This window comes from Macaca thibetana, chromosome 1 (assembly GCF_024542745.1).
Source record: "Macaca thibetana thibetana isolate TM-01 chromosome 1, ASM2454274v1, whole genome shotgun sequence".
NCBI classification, from domain to species: Eukaryota; Metazoa; Chordata; class Mammalia; order Primates; family Cercopithecidae; genus Macaca; species Macaca thibetana.
In genome coordinates, this window is record NC_065578.1 from 20174167 (window position 1) to 20191576 (window position 17410).

At 51.8% G+C, this 17410-nt stretch overlaps 1 protein-coding gene across 2 annotated transcripts in view; it reads right to left on the reverse strand.

The window, feature by feature from the left end:
* Positions 1-781: 781 nt before the first annotated feature.
* ECE1 (endothelin converting enzyme 1) overlaps positions 782-17410 on the reverse strand; it is a 132494-nt gene continuing 115865 nt past the window's right edge. For both annotated transcript variants that reach the window (XM_050790779.1, XM_050790768.1), the window contains exons 15-19: positions 11705-11815; positions 10916-10983; positions 8692-8882; positions 5338-5433; positions 782-3720 (exon numbers count right to left, since the gene is read on the reverse strand). In XM_050790779.1, coding sequence (XP_050646736.1) covers positions 3544-3720; positions 5338-5433; positions 8692-8882; positions 10916-10983; positions 11705-11815 — 643 coding nt within the window. In that variant the 3' untranslated portion in view covers positions 782-3543. The remainder of the gene's footprint in view (positions 3721-5337; positions 5434-8691; positions 8883-10915; positions 10984-11704; positions 11816-17410) is intronic.

Below are 17410 nucleotides of genomic sequence, written 5' to 3' on the forward strand. Positions count from 1 at the left end.
CTAATTTTTGTATTTTTAGTAGAGACGGGGTTTCCCCATGGTCACCAGGCTGGTCTCGAACTCCCGAACTCAAGTGATCCACCCGTCTCAGCCTCCCAAAGTGCTGGGATTACAGGCGTGAGCCACTGTGCCTGGCTTTTTCTTTTTTTTTTTTTTTTTGAGATGGAGTCTCGCTCTGCTGCCCAGGCTGGAGTACAGTGGTGTGATCTCAGCTCACTGCAACCTCCGCCTCCCAGGTTCAAGCGATTCTCTCACCTCAACCTCCCGAGTAGCTACGATTACAGAACACCTGGCTAATTTTTGTATTTTCAGTAGAGCTGAGGTTTCACCACGTTGGTCAGTCTGGTCTCAAACTCCTGACCTCAAGTGATCCACCTGCCTTGGCCTCCCAAAGTGCTGGGATTGCATGCAAGAGTCACCGCACCCGGCCCTCCTTGAACCTTTCTTTGATTTTCTCTACTTCCTGCCCTGCCCAAGCATCTGAGACCTGGCAACTCCCTTGCTCGAAGATAACAGAAAAATTATTTTTACCAGGAGGGCCTCTTGGACCCAGGTGGTGATGTGCATCATTCTCACCAGCAGGGGGTGCTCACACAATTGTAGGTGAAGGAAGGGTGGCTGGGGGCACAGGTACTGAGCAACCTTCTGGCATTTGTCAGGGTCCAAGGTCCCTGCTCACAGGGGCAAGTGCGCCCAGCCCTGGAGAAACAAGGGTGGGCAGCCCTGTGCCGGCCTCAGGACACACAGCACCCTGGGAGGACAGACACCCAGACACATGGCCCTCCTTACAAGTACTTTATTTCCATTACAATAGTGCCACACCAAAACTACAGTAGCACAAAACATAATACAAAAAATAGATTCCCAGCTCCCAACTCCACGTCCACGCACCCACAGAGAAGCCAGCCCTATGGCTCCCCAGGTCTAAGGGGAGGGGTCTCACTTCATCTTCCTTAAAGCTTTGGAGGGGGTAGTAGCAGTGGCAGGGGCTTCCACCCCTGTTGGGCCTGAGCCCTCTTCTTCCCCAACCCACCGCCGGCCCCGGCAGACCTGAGCCAGGAGTGTGGTCTCCATTCCCTTGGGCTGCACCCCCAGCCCTAGGACACCTGCCTCAGTCCAGGGGGTCCAGGCCCACGGTGCTGGTGCTGACACTGCAGGACCATCTCCATGTGGAAGGCAGGAGGGTCAGGGGAGGGGAGGCAGAGGGGACACCATGGCTGGGAGAAGCCCACCTCTATGTGGCAAGCAGACTACGGCCGCCTCCTACCCCAGCTCCTTCTCGGGTTCCTGTCTCCTCTGCAGAGCTACCAGGATTGCTGCGTGCTGGGACCAGGGCCTCCCTCTGCAATCCACTCTCGACACCCTGCACCAGCTCGGAGGCTGACCCCGAGGTGGCAGGCGTGTCCCTGTGCTGTCTGCTTCCTCTGAGGCAGGAGGATTCCAGCTTCCCGGGTGAGGGGAACCCACTCTCCGGGCAGGGCTGGGTCAGGAGGCCTGGGCTGCTGAGGTGGAAAAGCGGTGGCTGTGGAGGGCACGTGCTGCCCCCGCCTCTGTCTTGGGGCCTGGCTTCCCCACTGGACGGCAGAGACCGCTCCAGGTGCTTCCACTTGGTGGAGCCTGTCAATCTGCTATTGGAGAAGCTGTGGTCTCAGGCAAGGGACAGACACCACCGGCCAGACTGGGTTGAGGAACCTTCCTCTCGCAGTGTCCTCTGGCTAAAAGCATCCCTCAAAGGGGAGTCCATCCATCTAGCTACAAGTACTATCTTGATTCAACCCAGGGGCCAACAATGGGCTGCCACCCAGGGTAAGTCCAGCAGTTCTGCAGTCTTCCGATGCCCCACGTCGCGGACCTGCAGGCCAGAGCTCCTGGGCTGCCGTGGGGGTTAGCCCTGCAGGCACCGGGGAAATGGGGCTACAGCCTGTGCTTCCGTCAGGACACCTGGGGGCTGCACTGAGGAGGCCAAGGAGCATCTAGGGGCAGGGGCTGTCTCCTTGGGGTGGAGACTGGTGGCTGCAGCCTCAGATAAGGCACTAGAGGACTGGACTGGTCCTGGGAGCCAGGCCCAGCCATGCGGTGGATGACGGTGCTTAGAGAGGGAGAGGATTTGGGTCCTGCGGGAGGTGAGAGCTGTTTTCTCTTTTCTTTCTTTTTTTGAGACAGAGTCTCCCTCTGTCACCCAGGCTGGAGTGCAGTGGCGCGATCTCAGCTCACTGCAACCTCTGCCTCCTGAGTTTAAGCGATTCTCTTGCCTCAGCCTCCCGAGTAACTGGGATTACAGGTGCCTGTCACCACAGCCAGCTTATTTTTGTATTTTTTTTAGTAGAGATGGGGTTTCACCACATTGGCCAGGCTGGTCTTGAACTCCTGACCTCAGGTGATCCGCCCACCTTGACCTCCCAAAGTGCTGGGATTACAGGAGTGAGCCACCGTACCCGGCCTATTTTCTCTTTTCTCCTTTCCTGGGGAAGAGGTTGGCCAGACAGACCCTGGTGTGGCTGGGATGGGGGACTGCTGCAGAGAGGTAATGGGCCCCTGAGATAGACATGGGACAGCCTGAAAAGGTGGGACCGAGAGGGGACACCTGTGGCCAGCAGTGTATCTCCAATAGAGTCTCACCCTGCAGGGCTCCTGCAGTCTGGCTTCAGGGTGCTTGGTACGCCCAAATGATGTTTGAGGGTCCTGACCTGGCCTCATTCTGCCGTAGCCATCAGTCCCCTGCTGTGGCTTTGGGGATCAGAACTTCCCTGCTAGGGCTCCCACTGTTGGACTCAGGGGACAGAGGCAGGCTAGCTGAAGGGGCAGTGCCCATGAGCTGGGACCTCCCAGAGCCGGCTCCTCCCTCTGCCTGACCTCCACACCTCTACCTGTCTCCATGCCTCTGCACGAGGTGACAGGAGCTGAAATCACACATCCCAAGAGCCAAGGCAGCTGTCTGATTTGGAGACTTGCTCTGTGGCCCAGGGATCCCTGCCTCAGCCCAGCCCCACAGGGAGTGGGGAAGAGGGATCCCTGCCTCAGCCCAGCCCCACAGGGAGTGGGGAAGAAAGGGGGTAAATCAGTGGGGCTTCCCTTGTCCACAGGTTATTTAGAAAAACAGAACATAATAAATATACCAATTCTTTCCTTAAAAAAAAAAAGTGTTTAAATGCGTTTTTCCCTGAAGATTTCCAGTGTATTCCACAATGTTTAAAAAATAGTTTCCCCAAAAATATATCTTGAAAGCATTTGACACAGTGGTATTTGTGGCGTATCTGGCGCTTGTCAGCATGGGGCCCAGGCCTGATGAGCCACCCGCCCGACACCCGAATGCCCGCTGAAGGTGGCGCACGTGTGTGCCTGGATGTCCGGCTCTTCACAGGGGTCAGATGGTGGGTTCTGTTGAGAGCCGACACCATGGGCTCGGTTCCAGCTGAAAGCCCTCCAGTGCGGGGAAGCAGAGCCCCGGGTGGCCAAGCGGGCTGAGCAATGCCCTGGAGGCTGGACGGGGGGCTCGTCCTCAGCCCCTTCCCCTCCTCCGTCTTGGCTCTCTCCGCTTCGTCCTTACCAGACTTCGCATTTGTGAGGCGGGTTCATGGGCGAGCCAGGTGAGCAGTGGAAGTGTTCTGAGAACTCCTTGGAATTGGAGAGGGAGCCGATGACCCGGAAGCGAGAAGGGCTGTGGGGGTCGGTGATGAGGCCTTCGTGGGAGCTCTCAGGTGTGCGGACGGAGCACCAGACCTTTGAAGGGACAAGAGAGAGAGGCCAGGGTCACTGTGGGGCCCTGGGGCTGCCAGACTGTCCCCATTATAACAGCAGGGGAGGCCAGGTGCAGTGGCTCACACCTGTAATCCCAGCACTCTGGGAGCCAAGGTGGGAGGGCTGCTTGAGCCCAGGAGTTCATGACCAGCTTGAGCAACATGGCAAGACCCCATCTCTACAAAAAAAAAAAATTAACCAGGCGTGGTGGTGTGCACTACGGTCCCAGCTCCTGGGAGGCTGAGGCGGGAGGATCACTGGAGCTGGGGAAGTCAAGGCCGCAGTGAGCTGAGATTGTGCCACTGCATTCCAGCCTGGGTGACCGAGTGAGATCCTGTCTCAAAAAACAAAATAAGGCTGGGTGTGGTGGCTCATGCCTATAATCCCAGCATTCTGAGAGGCCAAGGAGGGGTGAATCGTTTGAGGCCAGGAATTTGAGACCAGCCTGACAAACATGGTGAAACCCTGGCTGTGCTAGAAATACAAAAATTAGCTGGGTGTGGTGGTGCATCCTATAATCCCAGCTACACGGGAGGATGAGGCAGGAGAATCACTTGAACCCGGGAGGTTGATGTTACAGTGAGCTGAGATCATGCCATCACACTCCAGGCTGGGCAACTGAGGGAAGACTCCGGCTCCAAAAACACAAAACTCAGAAAAACACCACCAGGGGGATGAGCCCCCAAACTGATCCTGAGATCCCGGGGAGTCAGGAGGACCCCCTGAGTGGGTCAGGAAGAGAAAGTGGGCTGGTGTAGGGCTGGTGTGTGCCACTCCCCATGCCAGCAGCCTCTAACGCAGTTGTCTCCAAACTGTTCTCCTTCAGCCAGCGCAGCATCTCTGTCTGAGGCACCCGCATTCGATTCCATCTGAACAAAGGACTGTGTCCAAACACCAGTTGGAAAAGCTTGGATTTAGTCCAGATCTCTCGTTTCCTGGGCAGAACAAATTGTCTAATGGCCTGGTAGCTCTGAGTGCCAGCAGAAGGCTACCAGATGAATGCCGAGTGAAGGCATGATCTGGGGCATTTTTTTTTTTTTTTGAGAGTCTTGCTATGTTGCCCAGGCTGGAGTGCAGTGGCATGAACTTAGTTCACTGCAACCTCTGCCTCCCGGGTTCAAGTGATTCTCATGCCTCAGCCTCCTGAGTAGCTGGGACTACAGGCAGCCACTGCCACGTCTGGCTATGTTTTTTTGTATTTTTTCATAGAGACAGGGTTTCACTATGTTGACCAGGCTGGTCTCAAACTCCTGACCTCAGGTGATCTGCTTGCCTCGGCTGCCCAAAGTGCTGCGATTACAGGTGTGGGCTGCCGTGCCTGGCTGGGCATCTTATGTTTAAGAAATCTCTAGAACCCTAGAACCAGAAGGGTCCTGAGTGATCAGCTCGTCCTCTCATTGACCAGATCCAGGAATCCCTTCACTGGTACTTCTGGCCCTTCTGTGCATCTCTCTAATGACAGGGCACATGTGCGGTGCACGGTCCAGTGACTTGGGAAGTCCTCAATCTGTGGGGAACTTGCCTTTCGGCTCTCTGGGCTCTTGAAACATCAAGATGGCAGAATGTACCATGTGTGGCATGTTTTCCTAATGGACCCACCTGTGCAAAGCCCAGGAAGAAGAGCTGGTTATTGGTGAGGCCCAGGGTGGGCAGCGTCTGCTCAGCCCCGTTCTTCTTCACCCAGTTCTGGTAAGCCTGGGAGGAGAGAAAACCAAAGCTCAGGGGTTCCCATGGCAGGTGGTGAAGGAGGGGACTGGTATGGAGGTCTCAGGGAGCTCCCCCATGTCAGGGCAGGTACTAGTTTCCGGGGATCTGGGCCTGGGCTCAGCCTAGGGGAGCCCTTTTCTTGATGTGCACTCATTTAGCCCTATGGCTTAAAATACCTTCTACGCACTGATGGCTCTCACATTTACGCCTTCTGCTCCAGCCTCTTCCCTGATGTGTATATTTAACTGTGCCAGCTGGACAGTTAAGATGCATCTCAAACTTAACATGGTACAAACAGAATGGCAGCACGCGCGCACACACACACACACCTTCCCCATCATGGTCAAAGGTACCACCATCCATCATCTCAGGCCCCAAACCCAGAACGCTTCTTCAATTCTTCTCTTTCTCTCAGATCAAACACTGACCACTGCTCTGCTCCCACTTCCCAGTGCTCTACCCTGTCTCCTGGCTGGACAACCTCACAACAGCTTTCTCATCAGTCTTCTGACTCAGGCTGATCCAATTCCATTCCCTTCCTGGCAAAGTAACTTCAGTGAACCTTAGGAAGCAGGTGCTGGCAACCCTTCTCTGTGGACGGCCAGAGAGTGAGTACGTTGGGATTTGTGGGCTAAGGGTCGCCATCGCAATGACTCAATTCTGCTACTACAGCAGTAAGGTCAGCCACATGGCCGGGCGTGGTGGCTCACACCTGTAATCCCAGCACTTTGGGAGGCCGAGGCGGGTGGATCACTTGAGGTCTGGAGTTTGAGACCAGCCTGGGCAACATGGTGAAATCCCATCTCTACTAAAAATACAAAAATTAGCCGAGGCGCGGTGGCGCATGCCTGTAATCCCAGCTACTCGGAAGGCTGAGGCAGGAGAATCACTTGAACCCAGAAGGCGGAGGTTGCAGTGAGCTGAGATCATGCCCCTGCGCTCCAGCCTGGGTGACAGAGTGAGACCCTGTCTCAAAAAAAAAAAAAAAAAAGCTACAGACATGGAAACAAATGGAGCCAGCTGTGACCCCCAAGAAGCTTCATCTATAAAAACAGCCTCATAGCTAGATTTGGCCCATGGGCTGTAGTTATACCGACTTGTTTTTTAGTTTTTTTTTTTTTTTTTTTGGAGACAGGGTCACTGTCGCCCAGGCTGGAGTGCATTGGCATAATCTTGGTTCTCTGCAACCTCCACCCCCCAGGCTCAAGCGATCCTCCCACCTCAGCCTCCTGGAGGAATCACAGATGCACACCACCATGCTCAGCCAATTTTTTTGTATTTTTGGTAGAGACGGGGTTTCACCATGTTGCCCAGGCTGGTCTTGAAGTCGAGTTTGTGATCCACCTACCTCGGCCTCCCAAAGTGCTGGGATTACGGGTGTGAGCCATGGTGCCCAGCTGACTCTTGTTCTATTTTTATTTATTTATTTTTTTGAGACAGAGTCTCCCTTTGTCACCCAGGCTGGAGTGCAGTGGTACAATCTCGGCTCACTGCAACCTCCACCTCCCAGGCTCAAGCAATCCTCCTACCTCAGCCTCCTGAGTAACTGGAACCACAGATGCACATCACCATGCCACGCTAATTTTTTTGTATTTTTGGTAGAGACGGGGTTTGACCATGTTGCCCAGGCTGGTCTTGAAGTTGAGCTTGCGATCCACCTACCTCGGCCTCCCAAAGTGCTGGGATTACAGGTGTGAGCCACGGCACCTAGCTGACTCTTGTTTTATTTTTATTTATTTATTTTTTTGAGACAGAGTCTCGGTCTCTCGCTCTGTTACCCAGGCTGGAGTGCAGTAGCCCAATCTTGGCTCACTGCAACCTCTGCCTCCCGGGATTAAGTGATTCTCATGCCTCAGCCTCCCAAGTAGCTGGGATTACAGGCATGAGCCACTGAGCCCAGCTGACCCGTTTTAAAGGGTAAGTTGAGTCATGTCATTCCTCTATTTTAAAACCCTATTGTGTCTCTCTATCATAACCAGGACAAAACCCAAACTCCTTCCTCAGCCACAGCCAGCAAGCCCAGAGTGGTCTGGTCCCTGCATTCCCTGCACTCTGCCCCGCCCATCTTCCCATCATTGGACGTGCCAGGCTTGTGTCTAGTTCGTGGCCTCTGCACTTGCTCTTCCTTTTGCTGAGACCATTTTCCCCAGCTTTTCCCAGGCTCTTCCTCATCATGTAGGTCTCAATGCAAATGTCATAACCCCAGAGAAGGCCTGCCGTGGCCAGCGTCCCCCCATTATTCCTCTTACCCCGTTATTGCTTATTACTTCGCCCCAGTTTATATTCATTGCCTCATCAATAGCTGACACTATCTTACAGATTTATTATGTATTTATTTGCCTTTCTTCCCCTTCCAGCCTCCACTAAGGGTATAAGCTTTTTGAGAGCAGGATGAGCTTCAGACACAGCCCCTGCTGGGTAGATTCTCAATACCTTTCATTGACTCGTGGACTTTAAGCAACCTAATATCCAATATTTCTGGGCTCAGTTTGCTTATCTGCAAAACGGGGATTATAATACCTAACAGCAAAGCTGCTAGGAATACTCCAAGCCTGGCACTTAAGGCGGCTCAATAAACGACAGCTCTACGGATTTCTGCTCTTACTGCCGCGGTTGGGAGGAAGCCCTGTCTTCCTCTCTCTGACAGACACCTACTGTTTTTCTCTCGTGGCCTCTGTTACCTCTCCCATCTGACTCGGGGAGCATCTCTGAGTATCTCTCTGGGGTCAGCCTGTGTCTAAATCATCTTGCTTTATCTTCCCAACAACCCAATAATGCAGGTAGTAGCTAATCAGAGCCAAGTCAAGTGAGGCTCAAGGAGGTTCAGCAACTTACTCCAGAACCAGGACTTGAACCCGGAACTGGCTCCATGACCAGTGTCCCTTGCCTTGGCTGCTTAGTCCCCAGGGGCCTCCCAGACCCACAGGGGGCTGACTTGGTGGTGGCCTCCCCTGCAAAGGTGAGAACAGGCAGGCTCTTCAGGCGGATCCAGCCCGAGCCCCGTCCTGTGTCTCTGTCAGGCCAGACTCAGAAGGCACAAAGCCGTCTGGTGCCAAGCCCTTGTGGCGGGGGCCTCCACAGTCAGCCTCATGATTGGTCCTCACCACCCCCCATTTCGCAGAAGAGGAAACAGAAGCTCGCATGGCTGCTGCGCCTGCCCCGGTTGTCCGTGATGATCCTCTATAGACAGGCATCTGGATGGAGCCAGCGCTGGGCCCAGGCGTGTGTGGGGAGCGGGGCTCTCACCCGATAGGCCGCCTTGAGGCCCCCGTTATCGGCGATGTTCTCCCCCAGGGTGTGCCGCCCGTTCACTGGCTCCCCGTTCACGCTGTAGTTGCTGTACTGTTCAACCATGCACTCGGTCTGACGCTTGAAGGCCTCCACGGACGAGTTCTTCCACCACGGTCGGAGGTTCCCATCCTTGTCATACTCCCGTCCTGTGGGTCAGAGGGAGGCATCATGTCAAGGGAGGGAGTGGCAGAGCGGGGACCTGCTACTCCTCCCTCCTCCTGGTGAGAAGTGGTTCATCCGTCCACCCCCGTCCTCCAGCCAGCATGGGGAGACGAGGTCCCTGTGAGTGCCGAGGGACATGGATGGGGAGGCCGGTCAGAGGCGGGAGAGGATGGAGGAGAGAGATCCAGGGAAAGTCCCATCGTGGCCTGAGGCTCAGTGGGGCTTGCTTTGTTTTCTTTTTCCTTTTTTTTTTTTTTTTTTTTTGAGACAGAGTCTCACTCTGCCACCCAGGCTGGAGTACAATGGCGCAATCTCAGCTCACTGCAACCTGTGCCTCCTGGGTTCAAGTGATTCTCGTGCCTCAGCCTCCGGAGTAGCTAGGATTACAGGCACATGCCACCATGTCTAACTGATTTCTGTATTTTTTTTTTAGTAGCGACGGGGGGTCTCACCATGTTGGCCAGGCTGGTCTGGAACTCCTGACGTCAAGTGATCTGCCTGCCTCGGCCTCCCAAAGTGCTGGGATTACAGGTGTGAGTCACCGCGCCTGGCCTATTTTCAACACTGCCTAACTGACCCTGAGTAACAGATGCCTAGGAAGAGGCAGATGGAGCCAGCCGACTTAGGATCACAAGACAGGCCCAGGCCACCCAGGTCTCTGCCTCTTCCATCTCTGCCTGGGAGTCCCCAAGGTAGGAGGCAATGAGGAGGATTTTGGACATTAGTTGGGGAGGAGGGACTGACTTCAACGCCCTGATTGCAGTTGGACTGGAGAAGTCTCTGGAGTGGTGGAGAAATGTCCACTCCCTGCTAAACCTAATAGGAACCCCAAGTGCCAGACAACTTCCACGAGCGGGGCACCTCCCTACACACTTCACAGTCCTCCCAATCACCACGGGAGGGTGGAACCATCACGCTCCTTTTACAGATAAGATGTGGGGGCCTGGAGAAATGACAGCACCTGCTAAACTTCATATAATCGGCAGGTGGCAGAGCAAGGATTTGAACCCAGATCCTTCTGTCTCCAAAGCTAACACCTTAGAAGTGAAGGGTGCAGAGCCTGTAATCCCAGCACTTTGGGAGGCCAAGACGGGCAGATCACGAGGTCAGGAGATGGAGACCATCCTGGCTAACACAGTGAAACCCCGTCTCTACTAAAAATACATAAATTAGCTGGGCGAGGTGGCGGGCACCTGTAGTCCCAGCTACTCGGGAGGCTGAGGCAGAAGAATGGTGAGAACCCGGGAGGCGGAGGTTGCAGTGAGCCGAGATCACACCACTGCACTCCAGCCTGGGCGACAAAGAGAGACTCCATCTCAAAAAAACAATAATAATAAATAAATAAAATAAAAAAGAAGTGAAGGGTACAGAAAGCAGAGGCAGTGGGGCCTGGAAGACGACTGGCCCAGTCTGAAGAGGCCCAAGGAACCTGTACCAGGCAGTGGTGTGATCATAATCATAGTTCACTGTAGCCTCAAACTCCTGGGCTCAAGTGAGCCTCCTACCTCAGCCTCCCAAGTAGCTAGGACTATTAAAATTTTGCCACCACGCCTGGCTAAATTTTTACTTTCTTAGTAGATACATTTTATTTTATTTTATTGAGAGGGAGTCTCGCTCTGTCACCCAGGCTGGAGTGCAATGGCACAATCTCAGCTCACTGCAACCTCTGCCTCCCAGATTCAAATGATTCTCCTGCCTCAGCCTCCTGAGTAGCTGGGATTACAGGCACCAGCCACCATGCCCAGGTAATTTTTGTATTTTTAGTAGAGACAGGGTTTCGCCATGTTGGCCAGGCTGGTCTCAAACTCCTGACTTCAGGTGATCTGCCTGCCTTGGCCTCCCACAGCTCTGGGATTACAGGCATAAGCCACCATGCCCACCCTAATTTTTTTTTTAGTAGAGATGGAGGTCCTGCTATGTTGCCCAGGCTGGTCTCAAACTCCTACCCTCAAGCAATTCTCCTCTAAAAGCACTGACATTACAGGCATGAGCCATCGTGCCCAGCTGGAAGTCGTACCTTGATCATCAAAAGCATGAGTCAGTTCATGGCCCACGACGACACCGATGCCACCAAAGTTTAAGGCCCTGGAGGGAAGGACACAAAGATGGAGGTGATGCTTTGACAGGAGGGCCTCTCCCTCTTGCCCAGGTATGGGAACCTCAGTTCCTGGGCTTGGAGACATAACAAAATTCCACAGGGCTCTGTGTGGATAAGGGTGTGGTCATGGCCTGAGTCTCCAGCGAGGCCCCTGAAGCCAGACAGAGGCTGGGCACAGTCTGTGTGGTCGGCTGTGCCCACTGGGCACCACGCACTGTGCTAGATGCTCTACAGACCGAACTGTCCTCTTCAGTCATTGCAAAAGAGTTAGCCATGGTCACCACTGACCAGCTCTATTCATGAGTAGACCAAGGCTGGGAATGGGTCAATTGCTTTGCCCAAGGGCCACACAGTCATCAAATAGCAGACATGGGATTCAAACGGAGACAGCAGCCTTAACCCTCCCCACTCCCCAGCTCTGACTGTGCTATAACATTGTCAGGGGGGCGCTTCCCTTAGGTAGGGCTCTTAATTCCATGAGATGCTCCCAATACCCACTGTGCAGGGCTTCCAGATCTCACTGGAGGGAAGGAAAGTGGGTGAGGATGTTGCTTCCTCTGCAACATCTCTGACCGCCCAAGCCACCTGGACCACTGGGGCAGAGATCACATGGTGAGACTGGCTTGGTCATATGGGCCATGGGACTGGGCTGGGGGTTCACTGAGGGTTGGGGAAAAGAATTGGGGTGGGGCCCCAGAGGCAGCCTACTTGGGTGAGGAACGCGTGTAGAATGGTGCCTGTAGGATCCCGGCCGGAAACACAATCTCATTCTTGGTGGGCGAGTAGTAGGCGTTCACCATGGGCGGGGTCATGCTCCACCTACAAGCAACACACACGTGGGAGGCCTCAGCACAGGGTGGGAGGCAGATGGGGACAGCCTGCGTGGAGCACTGCTTAGGGATGGGGATCAAGGGCATTAAAAATGCAGACTCTCCTTGACCCCAGGCCCAAGTGCACACAAGTACAAGGACATCTACAGAAGGACTGTTTGTTTTGAGACAGGGTCTAGTTCTGTCACCTAGGCTGGAGGGCAGTTGTGTGATCATGGCTGACTGCAGCCTCAACTTCTGAGCCTCAAGCCATCCTCCTGCCTCGGACTCCCAAAGTGCTGGGATTATGGGCGTGAGCCATTGTGCCCGGGTGCAGGACTGTTTTTTAGGAGAAAACTAGAAAACACCTGTCTATAAATAAATCAGTTAATTAATGATGTCACATCACACGGTGGAATACTGAGGTTCTTACAAAGAGCAGGAAGGGCCATTAGATTTTGAAATGTCAGTGCACAGTGGCTCATGCTTGTAATCCCAGGACTTTGGGAGGCTGAGGTGGGTGGATCACTTGAGGCCAGGAGTTCAGGACTAGCCTGGCCAACATGGCAAAACCCCGTCTCTACTAAAAATACAAAAAAATTAACAAGGTGTGATGGCGCACACTTGTAATCCCAGCTACGTGGGTGGCTGAGGCATGAGAATCGCTTAAACCTGGGAGGTGGAGGTTGCAGTCAGTTGCGATTGCGCCACTGTACTCCAACCTGGATGACAGAGCGAGACTGTCTCAAGAAAAAAAGAAAAAGAAAAAAAAAGAAAAAAAGAAAAGAAAAGAAAAAGATTTTGAAAAGTCACCATTGTCTAGGCTTGAAGAGTATCTATTAGCAGTTTTCAAAGTGTGGTCTGTAGACACCTGGCGGGGAGGGTCCTCAAGACCCTTTTAGGGGATCTATGAAATCAAAACTATCTTATTTATTTATTTTTTGAGACAGAGTTTTGCTCTTGTCACCCAGGCTGGAGTGCAGTGGCATGATCTTGGCTTACTGCAACCTCCGCCTCCTGGGTTCAAGCGATTCTCCTGCCTCAGCCTCCCAAGTAGCTGAGATTACAGGCCCCCACCACCACGTCTGACTAATTTTTGTATTTTTAGTAGAGATGGGGTTTCACTGCATTGGCAAACTCAGGTGATCCGCCCGCCTTGGCCTCCCAAAGTGCTGGGATTACAGGTGTGAGGCACTGCACCCGGCTGAAATCAAAACTATTTTCATAATATTAAGATGTGATTTCCCTTTTCCATTGTGTCACTTGCATGGATGGTACAAAAGCAACAGTAGGTAAAACTGCTGGAGCCTGACATGAATCAAGGAAGTTCTGGTGGTCACTGAGCCCCGAGTTCCTCATTAGCATGGGCTCACAGCCAAAATAAAAAGCCAATTAGCCATTTTCACTTAGAACATCCTTGATGAAGTAGTTTGCTTGCTTTCCCTCTCTCCCTCCCTTCCTTCCTTTCTTTCCTTTCTATTTATTTATTTTGAGGCAGAATCTCACTCTGTCACCCACGCTGGAGTGCAGTGGTGTGACCTCAGCTCATTGCAACCTACATCTCCCAGGTTCAAGTGATTCTCCTGCCTTAGCTGGGATTACAGGTGTGCACCACCACCCATGGTTAATTTTTTTGTATTTTTAGCAGAGACAGGTTTTCGTCATGTTGTTCAGGCTGAACTCCTGGCATCAAGTAACCCGCCCACCTTGGCCTCCCAAAGTGTTGGGATTACAGGCGTGAGCCACTGCACCCGGTCATAATGATTAATTTCATTACATCTCAACCCCTGAATACAAGACTTCTTTTTTTTTTTTCAAAGCGACCAGATCTTGTTGTGACACCCAGGTTAGAGTGCAGTGGCATGATCATGGCTCATTATAGCCTCGAACTCCTGGACTCAAGCTGTCCTCCCACTGCAGCCTCTCAGGTAGCTGGGACTACAGGCACTCGTGACTATGCTTAATTTTTTTTTTTTTTAAATGTTATAGAGGCGGAGTCTTGCTGTGTTGCCCAGGCTGGTTTTGAACTCCTCAAGCGATCCTCCTGCCTCGGCCTCCTGAAGTGCTGGGATTGCAGGTGTGAGCCACCGCACCTGGCAGAAGACGTTTTCATATTCCATGTGACCAGTGGGAAATCCACATACAAAGCATTCTGCTTTTTTCATGGAACCCTGTTGGTACTTTCAGGGTGACTGGTAAACTATGGAATTTCAGACTTGGATATCTGGCAGACATTTTCTTTAAAACGAATAAAGTGAGCTTATCACCTCAAGGAAAACAACTCAAGCCATCTGTTACTAATGATAAAAATAGGAGATTTTTTTTTTTTTTTTTTTTTTTTTTGAGACGGAGTCTCGCTCTGTCGCCCAGGCTGGAGTGCAGTGGCGCGATCTCGGCTCACTGCAAGCTCCGCCTCCCGGGTTCATGCTATTCTCCTGCCCCAGCCTCCCTAGTAGCTGGGACTACAGGCACCTGCCACCTCGCCCGGCTAATTTTTTTTGTATTTTTTTTAGTAGAGACGGGGTTTCACCGTGTTAGCCAGGATGGTCTCGATCTCCTGACCTCGTGATCCACCCGTCTCGGCCTCCCAAAGTGCTGGGATTACAGGCTTGTGCCACCGCGCCCGGCCGAGATTTTTTAAAAATGTTGAAGTTTCAGGCAAAAATTAAAATTTTGAAAAACTTATATTGGCCACCACAAGTTTGACACCTTACCAATAATAATTAAAGGCTTTGCTCACGAAGTCAGCAGTGATATTAACAAATGTGGATTTTTTTTGTTATTGTATAGTGAAAGTATCACCATTTGGAAGATCTGTAAAACTCAGTGAACCATTGTTTTCCACATGACTAATGCATGTTACAAAATCACACCTGGGTAAAAGTACAGGACAGACCAATGGAATTTAGTGTAACAGAGTATGAAAAGTTCATGAAGGTTGGGCATGGTGGCTCATGCCTGTAATCCTAGCACTTTGGGAGGCTGAGGAGGGAAGATTGCTTGAGCCCAGGAGTTCGAGACCAGCCTGGGCAACATGGTGAAACTCTATCTCTACAAAAAATTACAAAAATTCCAGCCTGGGTGACATGGTGAAACCTGTCTCTACAAAAAATACAAAAATTAGCCAGATGTGGTGGTGCGCACCTGTAATCCCAGCTACTCAGGGGGCTGAGGCAGGAGGATCACCTGAGCCTGGGAAGGTTGAGGCTGTCGTGAGCTGAGATTACACACTCTAGCCTGCGTGATAAAGTGAAAATAAGAAAAAAGAAAAAAAAAAGTTCATGGATATGGTTTCAGATTCCATATTGCAATTAACCTTTTCTTTTTATTTATTTTTTTTGAGACGGAGTCTCGCTCTGTTGCCCAGGCTGGAGTGCAGCGACCGGATCTCGGCTCACTGCAAGCCCCGCCTCCCGGGTTCACGCCATTCTCTTGCCTCAGCCTCCCGAGTAGCTGGGACTACAGGCGCCCGCCACCTCGCCCGGCTAGTTTTTTTGTATTTTTTAGTAGAGATGGGGTTTCACCGTGTTCGCCAGGATGGTCTCAATCTCCTGACCTCGTGATCTGCCCGTCTCGGCCTCCCAAAGTGCTGGGATTACAGGCTTGAGCCACCGCGCCCAGCCGCAATTAACCTTTAAAAAATTATCACTTTTTAAGTTTTGGTGTAGTATCAGTAGAATGTACACAAGTACCAGAAAAGACTATTAAAATATCCCTCATCCCTCCCTTTCCCTTGCCTCACACTCAATTCCTATGTGAGGCAAGAATTCTTTTTTTTGTTTTTTTTTTGAAACAAAGTCTTGTTCTGTCACCCAGGCTGGAGTGCAGCTAGAGTGCAGTGGCGCGATCTCGGCTCACTGCAACCTCTGCCTCCCAGGTTCAAGCAATTCTCTGCTTCAGACTCCTGAGTAGCTGGGACTATAGGCGCCTGCCACCACGCCCGGCTAATTTTTTGTATTTTTAGTAGAGGTGGGGTTTCACCATCTTGGTCATGCTGGTCTTCAACTCCTGACCTCGTGATCCACCCACCTCGGCCTCCCAAAGTGTTGGGATTACAGGCATGAGTCACTGCGCCTGGCCAAGAATTCTTTCTATATATCAAAACAACATATGGTAACAGACTGACTGTGGAATCAGACATGAGAATCTAGTTGTCTTTGATTAAGCCAGACATAAAGAAATTTGCAAAAAGTAAAATGATACCTCTCTTGTCATTAATTTTTTGAAAATAGTTATTTTCCATAAAATTTTAATAACAATCAGGGCCGGGCGTGGTGGCAATGGTGCCATCTTGGCTCACCACAACCTCCGCCTCCCGGGTTCAAGCGATTCTCCTGTTTCAGCCTCCTGAGTAACTGGGATTACAGGAATGTGCTACCACACCTGGGTAATTTTGTATTTTTAGTAGAGACAGGGTTTCTCCATGTTGGTCAGGCTGGTCTTGAACTCCCGACCTCAGGTAATCCACCTGCCTTGACCTCCCAAAGTGCTGGGATTACAGACATGAGCCACCATGCCCGGCAATAATTTTTTTAAGAGTGTAGAAGGATCCTGAGACCAAAAAAGGTTCTGAAAGTAATGGGATATAGTCATGAGGTATTTGGCATTTCAATGACTTCTCTGGTGCAGAGGGGAAGGGTGAGTAAGGAGTGCAGTGAGATGGATACCACATTTCCCCTAAGAGCCTAGACAGTCACTCTGCTTCCTCCAGGTGAGCCCCACAGCCATGAAAAGGTACTGAGAACTTTATTTATTTTGGGATGGGGTCTCACTCTGTTGCCCAGGGTGGAGTGCAGTGGTGCAATCTCTATTCACTACAACCTCTGCCTCCCAGGTTCAAACGATTCTCTTGCCTCAGGCTCCCAAGTAGGTAGGATTACAGGTGTGTGCCACCACACCTGGCTAATTTTTGTATTTTTATTAGAGATAGGATTTCACCATGTTGGCCAGATTGGTCTTGAACTCCTGACCTCAGGTGATCCACCCGCCTTGGCCTACCAAAGTACTGGGATTACTGGTGTAAGCCACCGTGCCTGGCTGAGAACTTTATTTATGTATTTATTTATTTTAGAGCCAGGGTCTTGCTCTGTAGCCCAGGCTGGAGTGCAGTGGTACAACCGTAGCTCACTGTAACCTCAGCCTCCTGGGCTCAAGCGCATGCTACCACGTCCAGCTAATGTTTTAAATTTTTTGTAGAGGTGGGGTTTCGCCATGTTGCCCAGGCTGGTCTCAAATTCCTGGGCTCAAGAGATCTTCCCACCTTGGTCTCTTAAGGCATTCGAATTACAGGTGTGAGCCGCGTATCTGGCCAAATGGAGGAATTTAAAATATCGTATTTACATTCAGATAACCACAAATACTTCAATGGGTAGGCAAGGACATTTAAATACAGAAATTCAAGCTAAGTTAAAATACTTCAGATAAATTGGCAACAGAGCCTATGTCATGTTCTGAAGGTAAAAGCCCACCTTCTTTGGTTTTTTTTTTTTTTTTTTTGAGACGGAGTCTGGCTCTGTCGCCCAGGCTGGAGTGCAGTGGCTGGATCTCAGCTCACTGCAAGCTCCGCCTCCCGGGTTCACGCCATTCTCCTGCCTCAGCCTCCCGA